The sequence below is a fragment of the Protomyctophum parallelum genome, assembly GCF_964188405.1.
Source record: "Protomyctophum parallelum genome assembly, chromosome: 5".
NCBI lineage: Eukaryota > Metazoa > Chordata > Actinopteri > Myctophiformes > Myctophidae > Protomyctophum > Protomyctophum parallelum.
The window spans coordinates 2,656,402-2,679,762 of NC_139702.1; the positions used below are offsets into that span (position 1 = coordinate 2,656,402).

The 23,361-nt window shown below is 42.4% G+C and overlaps 3 protein-coding genes and 1 long non-coding RNA gene across 6 annotated transcripts in view; 3 read left to right on the plus strand and 1 right to left on the minus strand.

Moving 5' to 3' along the window:
- Positions 1-23,361, minus strand: part of LOC310859504 — an 80,028-nt gene that overhangs the window by 31,615 nt on the left and 25,052 nt on the right. The gene's annotated exons all lie outside the window — the stretch shown is intronic.
- LOC310859129 (phosphatidate phosphatase LPIN2-like) lies at positions 849-3,572 on the plus strand (the record flags this gene model as incomplete). Its single annotated transcript, XM_083765530.1, has 1 exon — positions 849-3,572. The coding sequence occupies exon 1, from the start codon at positions 852-854 to the stop codon at positions 3,570-3,572; it is 2,721 nt and encodes a 906-aa protein (XP_083621656.1). The 5' UTR covers positions 849-851.
- On the plus strand, positions 6,524-14,022 carry stx3a (syntaxin 3a; the record flags this gene model as incomplete). The annotated part of the gene is made up of 10 exons (XM_083765174.1): positions 6,524-6,553; positions 7,122-7,196; positions 7,487-7,586; positions 7,895-7,969; positions 9,229-9,299; positions 9,464-9,572; positions 10,069-10,142; positions 10,594-10,728; positions 12,376-12,486; positions 13,945-14,022. The coding sequence occupies 10 exons, from the start codon at positions 6,524-6,526 to the stop codon at positions 14,020-14,022; spliced, it is 858 nt and encodes a 285-aa protein (XP_083621300.1).
- Positions 15,195-23,361, plus strand: part of kdm2aa (lysine (K)-specific demethylase 2Aa) — a 44,218-nt gene continuing 36,051 nt past the window's right edge. Inside the window, exons 1-5 of one of the 3 annotated variants that reach the window (XM_083766077.1) lie at positions 15,195-15,329; positions 20,666-20,804; positions 20,936-21,014; positions 21,802-21,848; positions 22,284-22,468. In XM_083766077.1, the coding sequence (XP_083622203.1) occupies positions 15,324-15,329; positions 20,666-20,804; positions 20,936-21,014; positions 21,802-21,848; positions 22,284-22,468 (456 nt within the window). In that variant the 5' untranslated portion in view covers positions 15,195-15,323. Of the gene's footprint in view, positions 15,330-16,167; positions 16,906-17,899; positions 18,034-20,665; positions 20,805-20,935; positions 21,015-21,801; positions 21,849-22,283; positions 22,469-23,361 lie in introns of those variants that run through there. The other 2 variants (XM_083766076.1, XM_083766075.1) reach the window with 2 other exon arrangements.

Consider the following 23,361-nt stretch of genomic DNA (forward strand, 5'->3'; position numbering starts at 1 on the left):
TTGCATTATTTATCTTCAGTAAAACATTTGAGTACTTTTCCCACCACTGCAAAAGGTCAAATCAGCCTTCATGATTTGGCGAATAAGCTATTACGTCATGAACAGAATACAATTACTGCAATATCACTTTAACACTTTAGAGCCTGATATTATAATCTTTGCGTACATTAATTACTGCACTTTGGCTTCGCAGTAGGCCTAGTCAAGCCTTCCTTCGCATTTTGTTCCTCCAACTCCTGTGCCTGGACTGGACTGTGTTGTACTTACTACTCAGTTATCATTATCTAATGTCAATCTCAATTACCTTATATTTAATCTGGGACATCAGTATGTTGTTGCGACTGCAGTTCGCATTTACTAGGCTATATGAAAACGTGCATTTCACGTTGGTCCGTCACGCCCCCAACATGCATTTCCCGTTGGTCTGCCATATATGGTCATGCCTTGTGAAATCATGTGACATCCGATGCTAATACAATCCCTGTTATGCCCATGGAGAGCCCTGATTAAATCAACATTAAGAACATTTAAACCGTCTTACTGGTTTAAATGGCTGTGAGGTCTGGGCGTGGCCGTGACGTCATCAGTTGTACCCTTTATCCTTTATACTGGCCCGGCAGAGATAAGGCCACCATGATGGATACATGTACCTCCTTAACTGGGTACGGCTGATGATGTCACGGTATGACGCAAAACTATCTTTATCTAGTGTCATCAGGTCTCACAAGCATTGCCATTTGAACAATAGAGACGCAAGGGAAAAGGAGACCGTGGCAGAGGTTCACAAGGCGGACATGAACATCTTCCTGCTTCGTCTCACCACCTCGTGAAGTATCTGAGAGGCGGACACCATGAACTACGTGGGCCGGCTGGCCGGCCAGGTGCTGGTGACCGTCAAGGAGCTGTACGATGGCATCAACCAGGCAACACTGTCGGGCTGCATCGATGTGGTGGTGGTCCGCCAGAGAGACGGCACGTACCAGTGTTCGCCCTTCCACGTGCGTTTTGGCAAGCTGGGCGTATTGCGCTCCAAAGAGAAGGTGGTTGACATCGAGGTGAATGAAGAGCCTGTGGCTCTCTTCATGAAGCTCGGGAACAAAGGAGAGGCCTTTTTCGTCCATGAAGCGCCAGGTATCGTCCCAGCCCACCTGGTCACCTCCCCCATCACCACCGAGGATCACCAGCTCTGGAAGACGGAGGTGGAGGACATGGATGATGATGACCTGGCCGACACCGAGGAGGACCCGCCCGAGCCCACCGGGACCACCAAGAAGAAGAGACGCCGTAAGAAGCACAAAGGAGACCCGAGACAAGAGGAGTTGGCTCCATCCAGCGCAGCTAATGTACTGGCCATTTCTGCTACAACCCCTGCTCCAATTGCTTCCCGGCAGATCAAGGAGCTGATCAGCTCCGATGAGGAGGATTCAGCACGCGCCTCAAGGCCATTGCCAATTAACATGATGTGGGACATAAATTGTAAACTAAATGTAGCCAGACACCTGGACAACTATGCCTTATCTGATAGTGAGTGTTATGCAGCCGACAGGCATGGCTTCTTGAACTCCTCCTCCAAGAGTGACTCAGAGTTGCAGGTGAGGAGGCCCTTGGAGAGCATGCTCAGGTCTGAGTCCCACATGCAGTGGACCTGGGGAGAGTTCCCCGAGTCCACCAGGGTCGCCAAGAAGGAGAGACAGGAGCTGCCAAAAGCTGTAACAAACACCCTTTCTGAGAGCACCCACTTCCACGTCATCCTGAACTCTGAGGCCATAGAGAACAAGTCCATGACAGGGGGCCCCATGACAGGGGGCCCCATGACAGGGGGCCCCATGACAGGGGGCCCCATGATGGAGGATGTGAGCATCACTACTTTAATGACTGTCAGTGCACCACTGATGCCTGACAGCTCTGCAACATCCGTCAGTCCTGTTATCCCCTCAGAGCCCCAGTCACCGGAAGTTCTGCCTTCCAACACAATGACCTCCACCCCGACAGACAGTCTCGATGCTGACAACGGGGCCTTGGGCATGGGAGAGGTCTGCTCCGAGAGTGACATGCACTCCAAAGAGCACCAGGGTCCAGAGCACCTGGATAAACTTAATGGACTTCAACCTGAGGATATTGCACATTTTCCTAAGAGTGAATCTTATATGGTTGCTAAAGAGGGGATGGATACTGAGGTTCACTCTGGGACACGGTTACACCAGCCAGTCAGCAGCATCACAGAGTGTCCATCTGACTCGGCCAGTGACCTCACCGATGTTGCATTCTCTCTCTGCGGGGGCCTTAGTGAGAACACAGAAATATCCAATGAAACGTTCATGGCTCATAGCCTTACCTATAATACATTTGCTGAGAATCCAGCAATCTTGTCTAATCCCAACCTGGTAGTAAGGATAGGAAAGAAATACTATAGCTGGATGGTAGCCGCTCCATTGAGGCCAAGTCTACAAGCTCTTCAGAAGAATTTACCAAAGGCTACAGAAGAATCCGGGGTGGAGGAGAAACTGCCAAAGAAATCAGGATTAGGAGATCGTATCTGGCCGTTTTGGCAAAAGAACGGGGGGGCTAGTACAATCAAGCAGTCGGAAACCAAGCTGACAACTAAGGAGGCATCTCAGCTGGGGCAGGGAAGACCAGTGTCCGAGGAGAGTCTGGTCGTACCACGTAATCAAGCATTGCACCTGTCCAGTGATGACGCAGACCAGGAGGTGAGCATTGTTTCCGGTCAGGAGGGACTGCGGCAACAGGAGCCTCCGACCCAATCAAGATCGGAGGAGAGGCAGAGCTACAAGTCGCTATGTCTCGACTCCGATCAGATAACCAGTCTGAAGCTCAACGAAGGGCAGAACAAAGTGACTTTCAGCATCACAACACAGTACCAGGGCACATGCCGCCTCGAGGGCACCATCTACCTGTGGAACTGGGACGACAAGGTTGTCATCAGCGACATCGACGGCACCATCACAAAGTCGGATGTGTTTGGACACATCCTGCCACAGCTGGGGAAAGACTGGACCCAACGGGGGATCGCCAAGCTCTACCACTCAGTAGCTGAGAATGGCTACAAGTTCTTGTACTGCTCTGCACGGGCCATCGGCATGGCGGACATGACACGTGGCTACCTGAGGTGGGTTAACGACGAAGGCGCTACCCTCCCCAAAGGCCCGCTCATGCTCTCCCCCAGCAGTCTGTTTTCTGCTTTCCACAGGGACGTCATTGAGAAGAAACCTGAGATCTTTAAGATCGAATGTCTTAGCAAAATCAAGAACCTGTTCCAGCAGAACAAGCAGCCGTTCTACGCTGCCTTCGGGAACAGAACTAATGATGTGTTTGCCTATAAGGAGGTGGGAGTCCCCGAGGGCAGGATCTTTACAGTCAACCCGAAGGGAGAACTGATTCAGGAGCAGACCAAGGGCAACAAGACCTCCTACAGCAGACTGAGTGAGCTTTTGGAGCACATCTTCCCGCTGTTAGGTAAAGAACAGAGCGCGGCTTTTGTCCTGCCGGATTACAGCTCGTTCACTTACTGGAGACGGCCCATACCTGACTTTAGCCCAGACGAACTGCTTTGATCCAACACAGGGAGAGAGAACACACACACACACACACACACACAGTGGCTAGATATTCACAGGTCCAAAGTGACGGAACCGAACCTATGGGCACTCAACTTGTTCCGACATCTGATTGCTTCCGACATTTTTTTTAAATGACGGACCTAAATCATTACATTTGTTCTGAGATCCACTTGGTCCCCGCATGCTTTGGACCCAAAGCCTACTTGAACTTGTGTTTGGAATTTGTTCCTAGATCCAATTTGTTCAGCGATATTACAATACTGACCCTATTCTGTATGGTATTATATGGACATGACAACTTAATCATTTAACATTTTGCTATTAAATATGCTAATAGGCCTATTATAGGCTACTTCCTTAATGGAATCTAGCAGCCTATAGCGGGCTTACAATAAGAGGCAATTACATTTAATTGCATTTTTTCACCTTGGTGAGGAAGGAATCATCCATAATTGTGCATGCTTAATCCGATGTATCGTTTGATTCACTCTTCCAACTCGCCGAGACCGGCACACATCTTTTTGCCCCCTTACTACTGAAGTATCTGGTCCTATAGGTCAGACTAATCACCTCCAGTTACACAGAATCATGTATTTCTCTCCTGATAAGTACAGAGTACAGGTCTTCTTGGATCCACCCATAATGATAAACAGACCCATGCAGGACCCAGACCCAAATGACCCGAATAAAACACAACACATCCCGTAAGGGTCTCTGGATTGGGCATTGTTGGTTCGGTTAAAGACCCATCAAGACCCACTTAACGTGCTGGAGCGGTCTGGGAACCCCCAGGCATCCAGCAAAACGAGGTTACAGTTCAAAGCCCCTAATTTATTTTTTGGCTGTTAGAAAATGTGCCGATCTACAAGCTCGCGATTGGTCGCTAATGCATCTGGTTCTGAGCTTGTAGATCGGTTCTAAATGTGTTGTGCAAACAGAGTAGTTGAAATACATCCGTCCCATGCAGTTTTTTTCTAGACATTTTAACATTTTTAGATTTTTTTGAAATAATTTACTTTAATTTTGTCACGGAAGTCCATGGGCACTGGCTTGGGCTGAACTGTACCCAGATGTTTTGTCATACGTCATAGATACATCATAGATGTCATTTATGTCCCATAATAAAATAGGACCTCATTTATGTAATGTAGAATTGACTGACATCACAGATGATGTACCTAATAATGTAATAATGACCATATATGCCAATTGGTGTGGAAAAATACGATCATAAGTAGCCTATACATAAAGATAAAAGCATATTCAATTCATCAAACAAAATGTTTGATGAATTGACAATGTATGAAGGGTGACAAAAGTTAATGGTGCATCATGTCAAATCAGGCTTATAAACGGTCGAATCCTGCATGTTGAGAGAGTACAAATGGAATGGGTAATTTAATTAAAACACGATTGTTATATTTGCAAGTTGGAAGAGCAACAGTTTCCACAATAAATCATTTTGGAATGTTTAATTTTAATTTACATTACAGTTCATACACCATTTGTAAAATGAGCACTGAGGATTTTAATAATTAAAAGTAATTGACTAAAACATGTTCTCATATTAAACTTACAGTATACACAACGTTGTCATTGATCTCAGCAATTGTGCATGATCTTATATTTGACCGTTTTGTTTGTTTTTATTATATTTTTTATGTTGTAATAATTATGTTTGTGATTTTTCACTTTAGGTAAAACTTGAACTTGAACACCTTCCTGTCATAATAGGCCAACGTCAAACAAGTTGACAGTTTTCGCCATAGTATCTTTTAGGGACAGGAACTTTAGGTATAGTAAATTACTTCCCAATCAATAAAGATTTATTGTCAATTTTCAACATATGATATTTTAGGGAATAGCTTCCCACACATTTTGTTTTGTGTGAGAGAGTTTGGAACTGTATTCGAAATCAGTATTATTAGGGACAAAAACTTGACAACATGATGAATTGAGTACAATGGACCACAATGGAAACAACCCAATCTTTTTAGCAACAATCAAATGTTTGGATTCTCATCATGCAGAAACTATTTTTTGTTGTTTTTTACATTACCGTAATGAGTGGTTTTCAGTTTTCACTACCTAATGAGAATCCCAACATTTGATTGATTGATTGATTGATTGATTTGATTTTGATCGAGCTTGAAGCTCACAATGGGTCAGTGCAACATCTTGTGAGCTAAACTTGTAGATCTGCTTTGAAAGCTTCTGCTTAACTCGTGTCCGAATGCACGCTCAGAGTTCTATTGACCAGTTGTGGGAAAAGTACTCATGTTTTACTTAAGTAAAAGTATCAATACTGCAATGTAGAAATACTCTGTTACAAGTAAAAATCCGGAATGCAAAATTTACTTGAGTAAAAGTAGTGGCATCAAAATGTACTTACGGTACCAAAATGTTTTTCAAAAGTTTTCAAATGTATAAAATCTTTTGAAAATAGCAGATCTACAAGCTCACAAAGCGTTGCATCGCATTGTGTGGTCGCATCCACCATGCACTGCTACTGACAGAGGATTTAAACGTGTGCAGCAGAAAGACTTACAGTATGGCAGTGGGCAGACTGGACACTACCGTTGTCCTAATCCGCTATTAGAGGACAGAGGCTTAGTCGGAGCCGGGGTTAGACTGGCCACTCCGCTGCCATATTGACAGGACACACTTTGTTAGGGAGAGAAAGATCCAAATGCAAGAGATTTCCTTTTTTAATACATGTGTCATTATTTGCCTTGGTCTTTGCTTTTAGTTTTTTCTCCTGGCACTGAAATCTGTATTATAGGACTGATTACCTTGGATTTGTTTAGGGCTATAATCACCCCACCGAGGCTAATTTGGTAGCCATTTTAATAGCCGGTGTAGATTAGGCCATTGTTTTCTGCAGCTCGTGAGTGAGTATATTTATTTCTTCTCATTGTGATCTCAGAAATCACCAAGTTCTCAAGATGAAGGACAGATTGGCACAGCTGAAAGAGGTACAGTAGGCAGACCTTTGATACATTATGCTACTGATGATAGTATACAAATAAAAGCAGGCCTTTATGGGCAACCATATAACAAGCCTACTATTGGGGGTTGTAGCTTATTCTTCAGTATTCACAGTTTCTACTATTTAGGCATTATAGTAAATACTGTGGATACAGAACGCATACAGGATGTAAACAAATAAAATTGGAAGTCACAACTCATAACACAAAGAAGTGAGCAGACGAGATTGGAACATTATACATTTGAAGTTTATAAATGGAGACTCTCCTGATTGGATGAAATTGACACCCCACCTGAAGATACACTTTATGGTGTCCTGTAGAGACATGCAGGGAGACGCCTGCTACAGAATAAACACTATAGTCTATAACAAACGTTTTGATCACCCAGTGAGACTGAACTGACAATATGTGTGTGTGTGTGTGTGTGTGTGTGTGTGTGTGTGTGTGTGTGTGTGTGTGTGTGTGTGTGTGTGCGCGCGCGCGTGTGCGTGTGTGTGTGTGTGTGTGCACGTGTGCATTTGTGTGTGTGCGTGCATGTGTGTGTGTCTAACAGAAAAGTGATGCACCAGGAGATGAGGTCCAGGTTCCTGTGGAGAACCAGGCCTTCATGGATGATTTCTTCGCCCAGGTATTTTACACATCTCTGTTCTTATTTTGTGTGATTACTGCGTCCCTATGTTCTGTGTGCGTGTGTGTGTGCATGGGTGCGTGCATGTGTGCGTTCTTAGCACACATGCACTAAGTCAGAACAATGGATGTGTGTATGCATGTACATTATTTGTGATGCGCACATACTGTATGTGTCTTGGCTTGTCTGTGTAAATGGCTCACTGACATGCACGTGAATGTGTGTGTGTGTGTGTGTGTGTGTGTGTGTGTGTGTGTGTGTGTGTGTGTGTGTGTGTGTGTGTGTGTCAGATCGAGGACATTCGTACCAGCATAGACAAGATCGATGAGAACATCACAACCATCAAGAAAGTCTATTCCACCATCCTGTCTGCGCCCCAGTCCGACCAGAGTAATAGATTCTCTATTTTGTCGTCTATTTTTGTTATTAACCTGCCAATATTATATAGGCTTTGTGCATAACTGTAGTCCCAGGCTTCCAGAGGATGCACACTTGTTCAGGTTTGGTGTCCCATAGCTTAATTAATTAATTGCAAATTAAATCATGTGCTTTTCCTGTTTAAATCAGATGTTTAGGCAATCAAATGAAGCTTGATTCTAATCTGTCTCTCTGTCTCTCTGTCTCTCTGTCTCTCTCTCTCTCTCTCTCTCTCTCTCTCTCTCTCTCTCTCTCTCTCTCTGTCTCTCTGTTTCTCTCAGAGGTACAAGATGAACTTGAGGCCCTCACCAATGACATCAAGAAGTCTGCCAACAATGCGCGAAACAAACTCAAGGGTCAGTAAGCCGCATGTTGTACTTTGCATGTTGTACTTTGCATGTTGTACTTTGCATGTTGTACTTTGCATGTTGTACTTTGCATGTTGTACTTTGCATGTTGTACTTTGCATGTTGCATGTTGTACTTTGCATGTTGTACTTTGCATGTTGTACTTTGCATGTTGCATGTTGTACTTTGCATGTTGTACTTTGCATGTTGTACTTCAGTCTTTTGCCAGTTCTGTGGTTTCAGTAAAGGGATAGAGTCGCACACTAAACGTACAGACATTTGGTATGGTTTCTCTTTCCACAAAATAATGTACTGTAGATTGACCAGCTGAACATAGCTCGCACTATGGACCAGAGCTATCAAGATGTGCATCATGCATAAATGTATCTTTTTCAGTAGTAGCAGAGGCGTCCCTAAATAGTATAAGTAAACTTGTAAAAGTAAAAAGTGTTTTCTTTCTTTTTTTCCCCCTTTGTTCACTTGACTGTTATGATGGTGTAAGGGGACAATGTCCTGTCACGTGTGCCAGTTGTTTGTCTCCAAACATGTATTTAAATGATTTGTTATGGCGTATTGGTGTTATGGGTGCGAGCTGGTTCACTAGCCAGCTGACTCAGCACGACATTGTGTTTACTCCAGTGTCTGATGAATAGCCGCTATAGGTTCAAAACGTCACATCCAATGGTGTAAAAAGGAACCAAAAAATGTTTTATGCTTTGAAGCATGACCCAGTGCGCGGATATTATGGAGGGGCCCTAGCACCTCCTATAGCCTATTCAGAGCTGTGCCTGTATTAGTGTAAATTTACATCTTACACAAAATTCCCATTGACAATGAATGGACAATTTACGTTATGTGTCTGAGCAAATCGGTATTTTTGTCCTACACATACAATTAATGGAGAATGTACGTCATATTATGTGGATGAGCAAATCGACATGTTACGTCATGATGATGTAAGAGAGTACCCCTCACTTCACATAGGTGTGATTTTTCTTCTCTGTGTAATCTGACCTCAGCCCAGCACCTGGTTTTTAGTGAGTGGATGTGCATGCTTTATTGTTTGTTTGTGTTGCATGTGCAGTTGTGCACATGAGAAATGAGTGTCTTTAGATGACAGTGCCAGTAGATTTATTTGTGTGTCTGTCCACATGTGTCCGTGTCCATGTGTCCGTGTGTCCGTGTGTGTGTGTGTGTGTGTGTGTGTGTGTGTGTGTGTGTGTGTGTGTGTGTGTGTGTGTGTGTGTGTGTGTGTCTTTGTCGTTCAGCGCAAGAGAAACAACTAGCAGAGACCCCAGATGAGAGGGCATCGGCTGACATCAGGATACGCAAGTCACAGGTTCAGAACCCCCCATTTGAACTCACTCTTGCTGAACACACATTGCCAATACCGATCAAATAATGGACAATATACTGGCCAGATTGATATATCAGTCTGGCTCTATAGTTCAGCTTATGAAATGAGACAGCTTTAAAGTTCCCCGTCCTTTTCATATCTTCCAGCAAGCTATCCTGGCCAAGAAGTTCGTGGAGGTGATGACCAAATACAACGAGGCTCAGGTTGACTTCAGAGACAAAAGCAAAGGACGCATCGCCCGACAGCTGGAGATCAGTAAGTTACATCCAGCTGCAAAATGTTCTGTAGATCAGTGAGTTACATTGTGTGTGTGTGTGTGTGTGTGTGTGTGTGTGTGTGTGTGTGTGTGTGTGTGTGTGTGTGTGTGTGTGTGTGTGTGTGTGTGTGTGCACGTGCACGTGCACGCGTGTGTGTGTGTGTGTGTGTGTGTGTCTATACTTACCCTACTTTCCTTGAATACAAAGAAGAAGAAGCGCTGCTGTGGTCCATGTGGTTATAAAAACTATAAACAGGTGCTCGTTGGCAAGGGTTAGAAAATGGCAAAACAAGAAGGAGATCCAATTAAGGCACTCTGTTGCAGTCAAGTATAAAAGGCCTTTATTTAGATACTACTTACTTTCCGTTGATCGACCAAAAAACAAATTTACTTTCAGTATAGTTCTCGCTGGTCTGTGTCCGTCTACTTTATTTAATCAGCTATTCTGTCATACTTTTGTTTTCAAGTATATCTACATCTGTCTGTCTGTCCTAGCGGGGAAAGCTACAACAGACGATGAGTTGGAGGAGATGTTGGAAGGAGGCAACTCAGCTGTCTTCAGTGCTGGGGTATGTGATCAATCTCAACCCTTCGACGTAGACAAAGGCAGATCATTTAATACAGACGGATTTAGCCATGATCTGATGTTTTGGTGCCTGATGGACCAAGCAGCAAACACCAAATGCATCCTGGTCAGAAAATGTTCAGCTCGCTCTTCACACTATTTCGAAAGAAAACTCTGTTTAAAGACTGTATGTTACTAAACATCTTTGTGGTTTGAATGAAGAGTGCCTGTATAGGGTGATACACGATACATTGTTGTCTTCCAATTTCCAACATTTTAATTAGGAAAAGATTCATGTTTGGTTTGGATTAGGTATTGAGAGGTTAGATTTAGGGGGTTAAGGTTATAGTTGCGCATCCTGTGACACACGCTGAAAATAGCTGACACAACAAAACACATTCCATAGATCACTAAATATAATAAAGACTATCTCCCTTCTTTTGATATTTTCACAGATCATGGAGTCCAAGATCAGCCAGCAAGCTCTGAATGAGATTGAAGCGCGTCACAAAGACATCATGAGGCTGGAGAGCAGCATCAAGGAACTCCATGACATGTTTGTGGATATCGCCATGCTGATTGAAAACCAGGTACAACGCGCAAGAACATTGTTCTATTTGACAAATGGAGGACAAGTATTTTTTAACAACTTGAACGCTAGCATCTCCATTATGGGGGCAAATATTCTGTAAAAATAGCATATGTACAAGCTCACTGGTGTCACTTCTCATATTTCACTGTAATTGTTCTGTCCTCTATGATTACTTGTATTGTATTGTATATGTTTTTGTATGGATAGTTTTAACACCACTTTTTATCAGCCTGCTCAGATGACAATTAGCTTCTGGCTAACTCTGGCCCATTTATTTGTAAAAACAAACGGACAAGACATGTTTGATGAATTAAGACAGAAGTTCTCATAATCGGTTCTAGTGAGCAGAAAGAATCAATAATAAGCAGACTTGTCAACCTGACTGTAGAAAGTAACAGTACAGTAAAGAACCTGGGGGTTATTAATGATTCTGAATTGAATTTTAATTCACACATTAATCATGTTACCAAGATTGCCTTTTTTCACCTTTTCACCACGAATCAGAGCCTATGTGTCCTTGGACGATGCAAAAACGCTAATCCACGCCTTTGTTTTTTCTCGGCTTGATTACTGTGCACTTTTTTCAGGACTGCCTAAGAAAACAACTGACAGATTACAACTTGTCCAAAATGCAGCAGCCAGAGTTTTAACTAGAACTAAGATGAGAGAACATAATATTACTCCAGTTTTGGCATCACTGCACTGGCTTCCGGTTGTTTTTAGGATTGATTAAAAAAATATTTTACTTGTCTATAAAGCTCTCAATGGTCTTGCACCTTCCTACATGACTGCCTGCCTAAATATGTCCCAAACCGCCCCCTAAGGTCTTCCACTGCTGGCCTGCTCGCTTTGCCTAAAAAAATGGCAATTAAAAAATACAGGGAAGCAGCTTTTTGCTTCTACGGGCCATCGGCATGGAACAAGCTCCCTCTGTACCTTCGTCAGGCAGCCTCTGTAGACATTTTTAAAGCTCAGCTCAAGACCCACTTCTACAACATTGCTTTTAATTGATCTTTTTTTTTTTTTGTTATTCATGTCCTCACTGTATTGGTAAATGGTAAATGGTGCATTTATATAGCGCCTTTATCCAAGGCGCTTTACAGAGATTGTGCATTACATTCACCCATTCACACACACATTCATACACCGATGGCAGCAGAAACCATGCAAGGCACCAACTAGCACATCGGGAGCAATTGGGGGTTCAGTGTCTTGCTCAAGGACACTTCGACAGTAACTCTGGGGGAGCCCGGGTTCGAACTGGCAACCTTACGGTTACCATCCAGGCACTCTACCCCTGAGCCACCGCCACCCCTAAGCAGTATTGCATTACTGCTTGTTTTTTAATGTCGTTGCCTTGCTTTTCTTTTATTCTCCATTGTTCTGTAAAGCACTTTGAGCTGCATTTCATGTCATGAAAGGTGCTATACAAATAAAGTTTTATTATTATTATTATTATTAATAATAATAAATTCATAGATAGATAGATAGATAGATAGATAGATAGATAGATAGATAGATAGATAGATAGATAGATAGATAGATAGATAGATAGATAGATAGATAGATAGATAGATAGATAGATAGATAGATAGATAGATAGCGTGCATTGCTGTCCAGTGATTACCCCTCTGCCCTCCTTCAGGGTGGCATGATTGACAGGATCGAGAGCAACATGGACCAATCGGTGGGCTTCGTGGAGAGAGCCGTGGCTGACACCAAGAAGGCAGCCAAATTCCAACAGGAGGCTCGCAGGGTGAGTGCTGGAGAACACCACATGATCAGTTCATTCACTACAAGGTTGTCATAATATATATAGGTTTACATTTTATTTTATTTTGACTTTTGTTTATTGCTATTGTTATTTTTACATTTTTTAAAAATAAGTTGTTTTCATACTTTTTTGTCTTCATTTTATTTTAGTATCAGTTTACAAATGGAACCAAATGGGACCCTAACGGGTCCATTTGATTCCATTTGTACACTCTCAGAGTTACAGACTCATAAGGGTCCATTTGGTTCTATCATTTAGCTGGGGACCCGATGGAACTCCCTCAAGACCTGGGGGTCTCCACTTTGGGAACCACTGGCCTTAAAGCATTACGCTGCACTGGACAGCTCCCAGATACTGGGTGGCAAAAAAATAATACTTTCTGGCCTTGACAGCCCATACATCCAAACAGAAAAGTCCTATCTGATTGCATTAAACAACATTAGACAATGTTAAACTCACTTTGCCTGTTGCTTTGCCACTCGATTTGCCACTCGATGTGCCATTCACTTTAAGCATGCGCATACCCTCTATACACCATAATCATTGGTGATCAAAGAGCAAAGTCAAGAAGGTCATAACTTCAGAACATAGGCCTATATAACATCAGGTCAGTATGTATAGAAGGTCATAACTTCAGAACATAGGCCTATATAACATCAGGTCAGTATGTATAGAAGGTCATAACTTCAGAACATAGGCCTATATAACATCAGGTCAGTATGTATAGAAGGTCATAACTTCAGAACATAGGCCTATATAACATCAGGTCAGTATGTATAGAAGGTCATAACTTCAGAACATAAGCCTATATAACATCAGGTCAGTATGTATAGAAGGTCATAACTTCAGAACATAAGCCTATATAACATCAGGTCAGTATGTATAGAAGGTCATAACTTCAGAACATAGGCCTATATAACATCAGGTCAGTATGTATAGAAGGTCATAACTTCAGAACATAGGCCTATATAACATCAGGTCAGTATGTATAGAAGGGCATAACTTCAGAACATAAGCCTATATAACATCAGGTCAGTATGTATAGAAGGTCATAACTTCAGAACATAAGCCTATATAACATCAGGTCAGTATGTATAGAAGCAAGGTCATAACTTCAGAACATAAGCCTATATAACATCAGGTCAGTATGTATAGAAGGTCATAACTTCAGAACATAGGCCTATATAACATCAGGTCAGTATGTATAGTAGGTCATAACTTCAGAACATAGGCCTGTATAACATCAGGTCAGTATGTATTTTTCTCATGCATGTCAAGGATGAGACTGATTGTGTTAAATCTTGTCTAAAGTCATCCCACTTCCTAGCATTTGCCTAGATTATATAAATTGAAGCTTGTGTTTCCTTATTTACGTGTGTTTGTTTGTTTATTTGTTTGTTTCAAATTTCTCACCTCTCTCTCTGCCTTTCTGTTCTACAGAAACAAATGTTGATCTTCTGTTGCTGTGTGATCCTGGTCGTCATCGTTGGGGCATTCCTGTACAGCTGGATTAAATAGTCGAGGTGTCAACTTGTGGAATCCAGAGTGAACAATAGAACAGAGTCTGACTTTTTTTGTAATTTATTACAGGAGCTGAAATGATTTGTAATTGTTTTTGTTTGTTTGTTTTCATGGCCACAGGCCCACAGCATATTTTTATCTGTTGTGTATTTCTGTTTATTGAGTCCTATTTTATACTTTACCATATATGATTACGACAGTGGCACACGGTGGAAATACAAGCTTACATTGTGTTGTGAACTTGTAGACCGGCTATCTTTTATATTTTTGTAATTTACATTTTAGAACATTTCTGAATTATCTTTTAAAATGTTCTCCTAACATGCACAAAATAGTGACACTGGTTTGAATGTGGTTAATAGCAGTGGGTTTTCATAAGCCTGCTTCCCATGTTTTCATTTACAATACAGTAATAACTGATATTCTCTTGCCCGGGGGGAAAAAAAGCTTAATATTAGCCTAATACTGTGCTAATATTATTACTTATATTTTAAAATGTTACTTCATATATTAATATTTGCATTCATTTTAGAAAAGACGTGCAGCCAGCTGCATGGCAATTGGCCCAAAGCAGACAAACCTTTTCACAAACCATTTTTAATTGTAGGGAAACATGCCTATAGCAGTTGATGTGTGTAGTTGTGTCTGTCCTAGGCTTTCACTGTAGCCTATGTCATACTGTAGAGTAGACATTTATCAAGAATATTGTTATACCACCTACCTGTCCTATAGCCTTGACCTCACTGTAGGTCAAATCGCGAAGAGCCAAACCAAGAGAGCTTTTAGCTCACAACTGCATGGTGCGCATGGTGATCTTGTAGATCTATTCACCAAATGTTCATCTATTTTGGTGAATGTTCGACATTGTAGACTTTTATCCACTGATTTTTTCCCCCCATATAGGTATAGCCCTTATGTTTGGAAAAAATAATAAAACAACACTTTATTTGCTTCCTTGTTTATGTGTAGTTACTATTTACCAACTCTATATGTATTTACAATCATTTCAATTCACGGTCTATATTTTCCACGTGACACATCACACATTATGGCCTGTCCTTTTTGCTGTCTGCTGACGACCGTGCTTGAGCGACAGCCCCGTGGCCAATCACGGCAGAGCCACGGTGCTCCACGGCCAATAGACGTGCGTTTCCTGACAACAGACACTTCCGCGTTGAGGAAGTCGCTACAAAGCGTGTCCTCCTCGGCGGAGAAGCTATTCGCGGATCACAAATAGCGCCCCGACAATCATAACGTCTACACTGACATCCTTTTAAACGGCGCTGTGCGGCTCAAGCATGGTGGTGAGTAGACAAAAGAGCGATGCTTCCTCGACATTTTACTTGATCTATGATTCGTGTCAAGTTCTATTGAATAATGGCCGATGTAACTAGTACATTGTTCTGTCGTTTTCATTGGCTGCCTCCTTTATGACCTATTGTTTTTTTTTTTTTAATATATGTTTTTCTTTTTTTTTTGCTCGCCGATATTTCTGACCAATCCTAACGTAGCGCCTTTTACTACTCGTGCGTTGATTGGTTAGTCCACCACCTGTCTCGTTTCTCTATTGGACGGTAATCTTGCGTCACCAAGGCCGTGGAAAGCCTGGTTCACATTTGCTGCTCTGCCCTCACATCCGGTCTAGAGCACGCCTAGCGTATCCGGTCAATTTCTACATGCATTCATGTACACTCACAAAGACTTGTTCCGTATCCGCTTTAGACTTTAGTAGACCGGACATATAACTGTTTATACCTGTCCTTTTCAGTGTCGTAAAATAACTACAAAGTACATTTACTTAAAGTACTGTACACTTGAGGTATTTGTACTTTACTTGAGTATTTCTTTTATTTGTACTAAAATATTGTACTCTTACTCCACTACATTTATTTTACAGCTTTAGTTAGTATTTACTTTGTAAATTTACATTACAAAACATGGCTTTCTCGCGATTGGTCCATTTTTCGCCTGTGGGCTGGGCTTATTATCAGTTGTATTTTGTGCGATTAAAGCTCGATTGTTTTACACTTCTTCGTACGACGTTGTCGTACGACGGAAAAAAGCAGACCTACAAGCCCACACCACGTCGCGTTCGGAACCCATGTCGGACTTGTACATCTGCTTATTTTTCGGCATTGGGGGAACATGGCGGCTGTTCGGAGACCATAACAACTTTCGCCGCGTTTACGCATGAACGGGAGCGTTTTAACAATACACCGTTTAAACAGAGTCTTGTTTTAAATCAACATAGATATTTTAAATATTCCATTGAATTGTGTCGAATTTTAAGTGCAGAATGAGCTGAAAGTTTGCTGAAAGGGCATTCTTTTGTAGGAGTTTGAATAACATTAATGTAGAGGTGAACAATGCTCATGTGTGTCTCTCTGGAGACTGAAGGCTTTAATTCTATACATTTGATACAATCAAAACAGAAATGTAGACTGTTATACTGTCCTTATGGACGAACAGGTTTGGCTTACACCAGTAATAACAATGTTACAGGTTATTATAGCTAAGTCGGCTGGCTTATTTATCTACTTAAAGGCTCGGGGAAAGATTTAAATCTTTCTATTTGAAAAGACGAATAATTTCGGTCCTTTTTCATACTAGTGCAATCCGTCTGCATTGTAACTTTTGAAACAACCCATTTTGTCTTAACTTGCATGTTCAGGACTTGGACAGTTCCTTGTCTCTCAGGTACCAAACATACGTTATTACTGCAGGTTATTAGAGAATCATTAGACCAGTATTTACAGATCATCAGTAGACACCAGTCTGTAGAAATATAAACGCCAAGAAGAGCTAAACTTTAGCTGCTAAAGTAACTGCAGAGATCTGCTCATAATGGATAACTCCAAGGCACGATTCAGCAGACGGCTGGTAAGTTGAACACAAACCAAATTATAATTTTGACAGTCAAAACACATAGTATACTAGCCAAGAAGATTGCACATTCAATGACTGTATATAGGTTAATTACAATAAACCACTGGGTATGGATCAAAGCAAGCATTTTGTTCTTGGCACCAGTTTGACGGCCATTACCCAGCTTTGGGTCTCAAAAAACACATTTAGAATGAGAACATTCTGGGAACAGCCTATATTGTGGCTGTAGTTGTTGACTTCCGTGCTGTAACACATTAGTTGTGGAGGCTTCTGTGTGGCTTTGTGTAGAGTTTCCCAGACGAAAAAGGATTGTTTGAGGCAGAAAGTGAATTTGTACATTGATGAGTACATGAGAGTGGTGAGTGTGTGCAGACAGACTAACAAGCATGCTTCATGTTCAAGTGCAGTTATTGTGCAAAAGCTCAAACATGCGGCCAACACTGCTTTTACATTGTGAAAGCATGAACAACAGGAAAGGACACATGGCATAGAATCTGTTGAGATTAATGTGTGTATGTAGGCTGCGTCTTTTCTGTTATTGTGGGGAAAGCTACAAGCAGAGAGCTTGTCGATCTGCTATTTTCTGCTGAGGTTAAGTGGTTTTAACTGAAAACCGATATTTAGAACCAAAATCTTAAATAATATAGTAAATGGATTAGTGATGAGTCTGATTAACCACCTAAACCTGTATTAAACTTTATTGTACAACAATGGTGGCGTATAAAACAAATACTGAAAATAGCCGGGGGGAAATCATTAATTATAATCATGGAAAAAGTTTAATTGTGATATTGACTTGAAGTCATATCGCCCAAGACCGGGGTGTGTGTGTGTGTGTGTGTGTGTGTGTGTGTGAGAAAGAGAGAGAATTGTGTGTTAAGACGTCAGTGATGGAGCAGAGATCCTCTAACAGACTGAGGGGTGGGAGGGGCAGGGTGACAGCGGACACTGATAACAACAAGCCCAGCCAGCCCAGGCCACTGCTCCCTCATTCCCTCGGAGCGGCAGAGAGGGAGAGACTGGGCAGGTTGGAGTTCCGCAACACAGCAGTGGGAAATGTGGGAAGAGAGGCACAGACGGAAAGAGGCGAAAGGAAGGAAGAGAAAGACACAAAAAGAGAAGGTGCCAGGTGTTTCCAACTTTCACCGTATCTCATCTCCTTCTCTAGTCTAGTAGACGAGACGGTAATATATCCGTATCTCATCTGGTTCTCTAGTCTAGTAGACGAGACGGTAATATATCCTGAGTGTTGATTTCACTCAGATTGATGGATAGCATTGGAGAATGAGGGGGAAGCGGGTGAGAGTGGTGGGTTAAATCGCCTTGCATGGATGGTAAAAGATATCTGTAGTGGAGGAAAATAGTTGACACTTGTGGATTACAAAAGAAGCGAGGCGACTCAGGCGAGTATTAGTAAAACGGACTTATTTTCATCCTCGATTGATTGTTGCTTCCTTTTTTTTTTTTTTTTTTTTTTGGGGGGGGGGGGTTATTGGGTTATGTCTTTTGCTGTCAAGCAACGTGCTTGTGCCACTTTGTCTCTCAGCTGGTCTTGTGCTATAGCAGCAACTGCTGGGTGAGACTGGCTCACTCCCTAAAGGCAATGGGACATAAAGCCATCTCAACACAAGCTCACAAAACATTGCATTGCGGCACGTTGTGATCTTGTAGATCTTTCTATTTTTGGTGCATGATCATACTGTCTGGCAATGAAGTATAAATCAGGCTTAATGTAGCTTGACACTTGTGTATTCAGCAGGTGACAGCTACAGTAAATGTCTCGGATAAATGCTAAAGTCTGATGCCGTGTTAGCAACCGTGTGAGACTGAGTGCATGCGTGTACATGCGTGTGTTGATTCCTGACTGAAAAAAGGGGAAAGGTTGTGATGGCTATTTTCCAACTTTTTATTATTATGATTAAAGGTTTCTTTTTAATGTTATATTAGTTGCAGGATTAGGTTTGTCATGTCAATAGAAGAATGTTATTAGACATTATTCTCAAAGAGGGTGAGCATTGTTATTAAGGTGCTGTGTCACTGTGTCCTCTGAGTTGGCTCGCAGCCCAGCAGACCACATTATTGATTAGGCCTGACAGCAGCAGCAGCAGCAGCATACAGTTTACCAGCTGAGCCTCACTCAGACCAGTGTCATTTTCTACACACTAAACGGAGGAAGGACCACATGGAAGACAGCTTGAGAGCTGGACCATTATCATCATGTAAAAGTGTGGTGTGGTATTTATTTTAAATCACACATCAAACCATTCAACCTGTTGGGTTTGTATATCGACTAATATTTTCGCCTACTCAATGAAGTATAGGGTTTAAGTGGCTTCACTTTTATGTTCATCATCACACTTGTCAGTTGTCAGACAATGCTGTGTTGACTTGACAGTCATAACTTCATAAGTGAGGTAATGTAATTTAATGTTTTGAGGAGATGAAGCATGCAGTCATGCAGTGTTATTGGTTATTGGTTCTAAATATATAAATATCTTATCACTAGATAAGATATATTTTCAGTTAATTGGAGAGGTGGGACAGCTTGTGGCCAGGAGCCAATGGGGGATGGGGATTGGGGTCTTGCTGGTGCAGAGATGGAGGGGGATTATCCCTTGTTCATCTGCCATGAGTCGGGGGCTCGGTGCTGCCTCCAACAGCCGCATGGCATGGAACTCTGCAGTAACTTCTCTGGTCTTATCTCAAAGTGTAGCATTTACTGTGATTCCAATTTCCACCAGACTAGTTCAGTCTCTAGGCACACCACCAAAACTGATTTGGTTAGCAGCATGGAGACTAAAATTAGTGTCTGCAATAGCATCTTATCTTTCCATTATGTACGTGACACCAACCTGTCAACACGCCCCTACACCCCCACAGACAGTCAGCAGAGTGTGCACTGGGTAGTGCTGCACGATTCTTGCTCAAATGTGAATCTCGATTTTCCTCCACAAGTATTGAGATCACGATTCTCACACTCATTTTGTCCATGCAAATATGCATTGTCTTTTGTCTGTAGTTAAATGTGCTGGACCTCTCTTAAAGTCTCTCTCTCTCTTGTAGCAAAAACATTAATTCAAATGAATTGGACCGCCAACAATGCTGCACAATTCTTGCTCAAGTTTAGAAATGATGATCATCATCATCTCACGTGTCTTTTCCATTAATTGTGCAGCACTAGCATAGTAATCTCTGCCCCACCATACACAGTCATCCCCTTCCAGTAGCAGCTAGATTATTTGTTTCATCAGTGTTTTCTGGGGAAGCTTTCAAAAGGGACTCTAGCCCTTTGGAACAAATCAAAGCAAACAAGTTGGAATAATGTAAAAATAAAAGCTGCATCTTTACATTTAATTTGAATTAATATGCATATCAGTAGGCCTAATAAACCATGTAATAAGAATGCCTTGGGGTTTAGTTTTTTCCGAAGTCTGCAACTGCCTCTAGAATTGTGTATGAAAGCTTGTATTTGACACTGCATTTAAATTGTTATCACATGCATTCCTAGACAAAATCAATACCCTTGCATGGCTCCATGCTGTTCTAACTTATGCCTTCCTGCCATATAATAACCATCAATTGATTATTTTATTTAAAAAAAATGTTATTTTATTAAACATTGATTTCAACTCAACTGATTAGCTCGATTAACTGTCGCACCCCTGATCTCTCCTCTCCATGTTATGTGACTGTTCTTTCTTTCTCTCTCTCCGGTCTTCTCTTTTCCTCTCTGCTCATCAACTCTTCCTCATAGCGCGCGGGCACCCGGCGGCGCTACCATGATGACGGCATCTCGGATGAGGAGATCGATGGCAGGAGGACCTTTGACCTGGAGGAGAAGATCCACAGCCAGAGGTTCCACTCGGACAGGATCCGACGCCTGGAGGGGAAAGGTATAGATAGGCATACTGTACACACACACACACACACACACACACACACACACACACACACACACACACACACACACACAGGTTTATCTTGCAGATGTTTCACGTGCGTCTGACGTCTTTCATGTTTTCAGACTTCACATACGAGTATGTCCAGAGAGGAGGGCTGAGGGATCCCATCCTCTTTGAGAAGCCTGACTGCCTGGGAATCAAGTAGGTCTCCATCCTCTGCACTCAGTAGTCCTCATCTACAGTAGACCAGAATATTGCACGTATTTGAATACGATTTTAACCCATTCTGACCTGAGATCAGATTCATACGAGGTTTCCACTGGACACACACTGGTCTGATGAACCCATTCTGACCTGAGATCAGATTCTAAAAAATGTCAGTCGTTCTTCGATTTTTCAAAAAATAGCAGACCTACAAGCTCGTATCGCGCCACTCGGTGGCGCGATATGAGCTTGTAGATCTGCTATTTTTAAATAGCTAAAGCATAACATGATGCCAACACCAAAATGGGTGCCCGGTCAGAATGGGTTAATGACAATATAACATTAACTTTAAAAATATTAATAAAAAAAAAAGAAATCATCGTATTATTTTCTTTACAACGTTGGAAAATGAGCTTTCATCATGATACTGGTAAATAGGAACTTAATTAAATAAATTATAGTCAATTTAACGACGAACACAAGATTTTAAAATTGGCCCTGAACAGCAGTCTGACAAACATTTTGGCTCCTCAGGCCTTCATCAGCGTTTTGCTGCATGCATGCTGAAATAGAAGCCATGATTTTAGCATCAATAGTAAAACTACAAACAAAGAGCATACATAAATGACACCAGCTCATAATGAGCATTAGTGATGCCATATGGTCCATATTGCCCATGTGGGGAAAAAAGGCAAATGTTGCTGTGGGTGTTGTTGTGTTGGTTGAATGATGGTGCCTGGTGAACTGGGTGTATAACCTTGTCGCTGTGCTGTCCACTCTACAGGGTGCCAGGCCCAGACTTCACTGTCAGCGACGTCAAGAACTTCGTTGGTAAGATTTCCACTCATCGGCTCGGAAATATTTCCTGAGAGGCTATTTGTATTATAATTAACAACATATCGCACTGTTGCGAACTATCGTTGACTTTTCCTGAGAACCTTAACACATTTTGGGGAAGGGAACCCCTTTTGGTGTTTTAAACATTATGTTATAATTTAGCTATTGAAAAATAGCAGATACTGTATACAAGCTCATAGCGCGCCACAGAGTGGCGCGCTATGAGCTTGTAGGTCTGCTATTTTTTGAAAAATCTTAAAAATGTGGCTCAAATCTTTGAATATATATTCTTAATTTCTTTCAAAGTGAATGTTTTTAAGGTCCAATTAACCCTCAGGTATAAATGGGTTAATTGGTCCCGATATCAAACAATGATTAAAACTAAAATCAAAATGTCAAAAATCAACACTGCTTTTCCGGCGTCCCCAGGCGGCAGACGTATGATCGACGTGATGGACGTGAGCACGCAGAAGGGGACAGAGATGTCCATGGCCCAGTGGAGACGCTACTACGAGACGCCACCGTCCCAGCGGGAGAAGCTCTACAACGTCATCAGCCTGGAGTTCAGCCACACCAAGATGGACCAGCCCCACCTGGTGCAGAGACCCAACACGGTATGACTGGTGGTGCAGAGACCCAACACGGTATGACTGGTGGTGCAGAGACCCAACACGGTATGACTGGTGGTGCAGAGACCCAACACGGTATGACTGGTGGTGCAGAGACCCAACACGGTATGACTGGTGGGAGAGAGATGACCCAACACGGTATGACTGGTGGTACAGAGACCCAACACGGTATGACTGGTGGTGCAGAGACCCAACACGGTATGACTGGTGGTACAGAGACCCAACACAGGTATGACTGGTGGTGCAGAGACCCAACACGGTATGACTGGTGGGAGAGAGATGACCCAACACGGTATGACTGGTGGTGCAGAGACCCAACACGGTATGACTGGTGGTACAGAGACCCAACACGGTATGACTGGTGGTGCAGAGACCCAACACGGTATGACTGGTGGTACAGAGACCCAACACGGTATGACTGGTGGTAGAGAGACCCAACACGGTATGACTGGTGGTAGTCGTCAACTACTCCTAGAAAAAGGACCATCAATTCTACTCACGAAGAGACACACACACACACACACACACACACACACACACACACGCACACACACACACACACACACACACACACACACACACACACGAGTGATGATTTCCTTCCATAGTTAAAGACATGGAGATGAGCTTTCAAAACAGTGTCACATTTCTTTAACCAATTAAACTCTGTATACTTTGACCGTGGTCTCCTATGGGTCTATACCTTTTTTAACCCTCTTCACCAAATGCCGCTCACAAGGTGTCAGACTCGGAATGCATTGTGTTGTGAGCTTGTTGTAGACAGGCTGTTTTCACCACATGTTTGCCCACTTGTGCTGAATGTTCACCTATACTGTATTATGACATGCCACTTAACAGGGCTGCCACGGTTCAAGTGA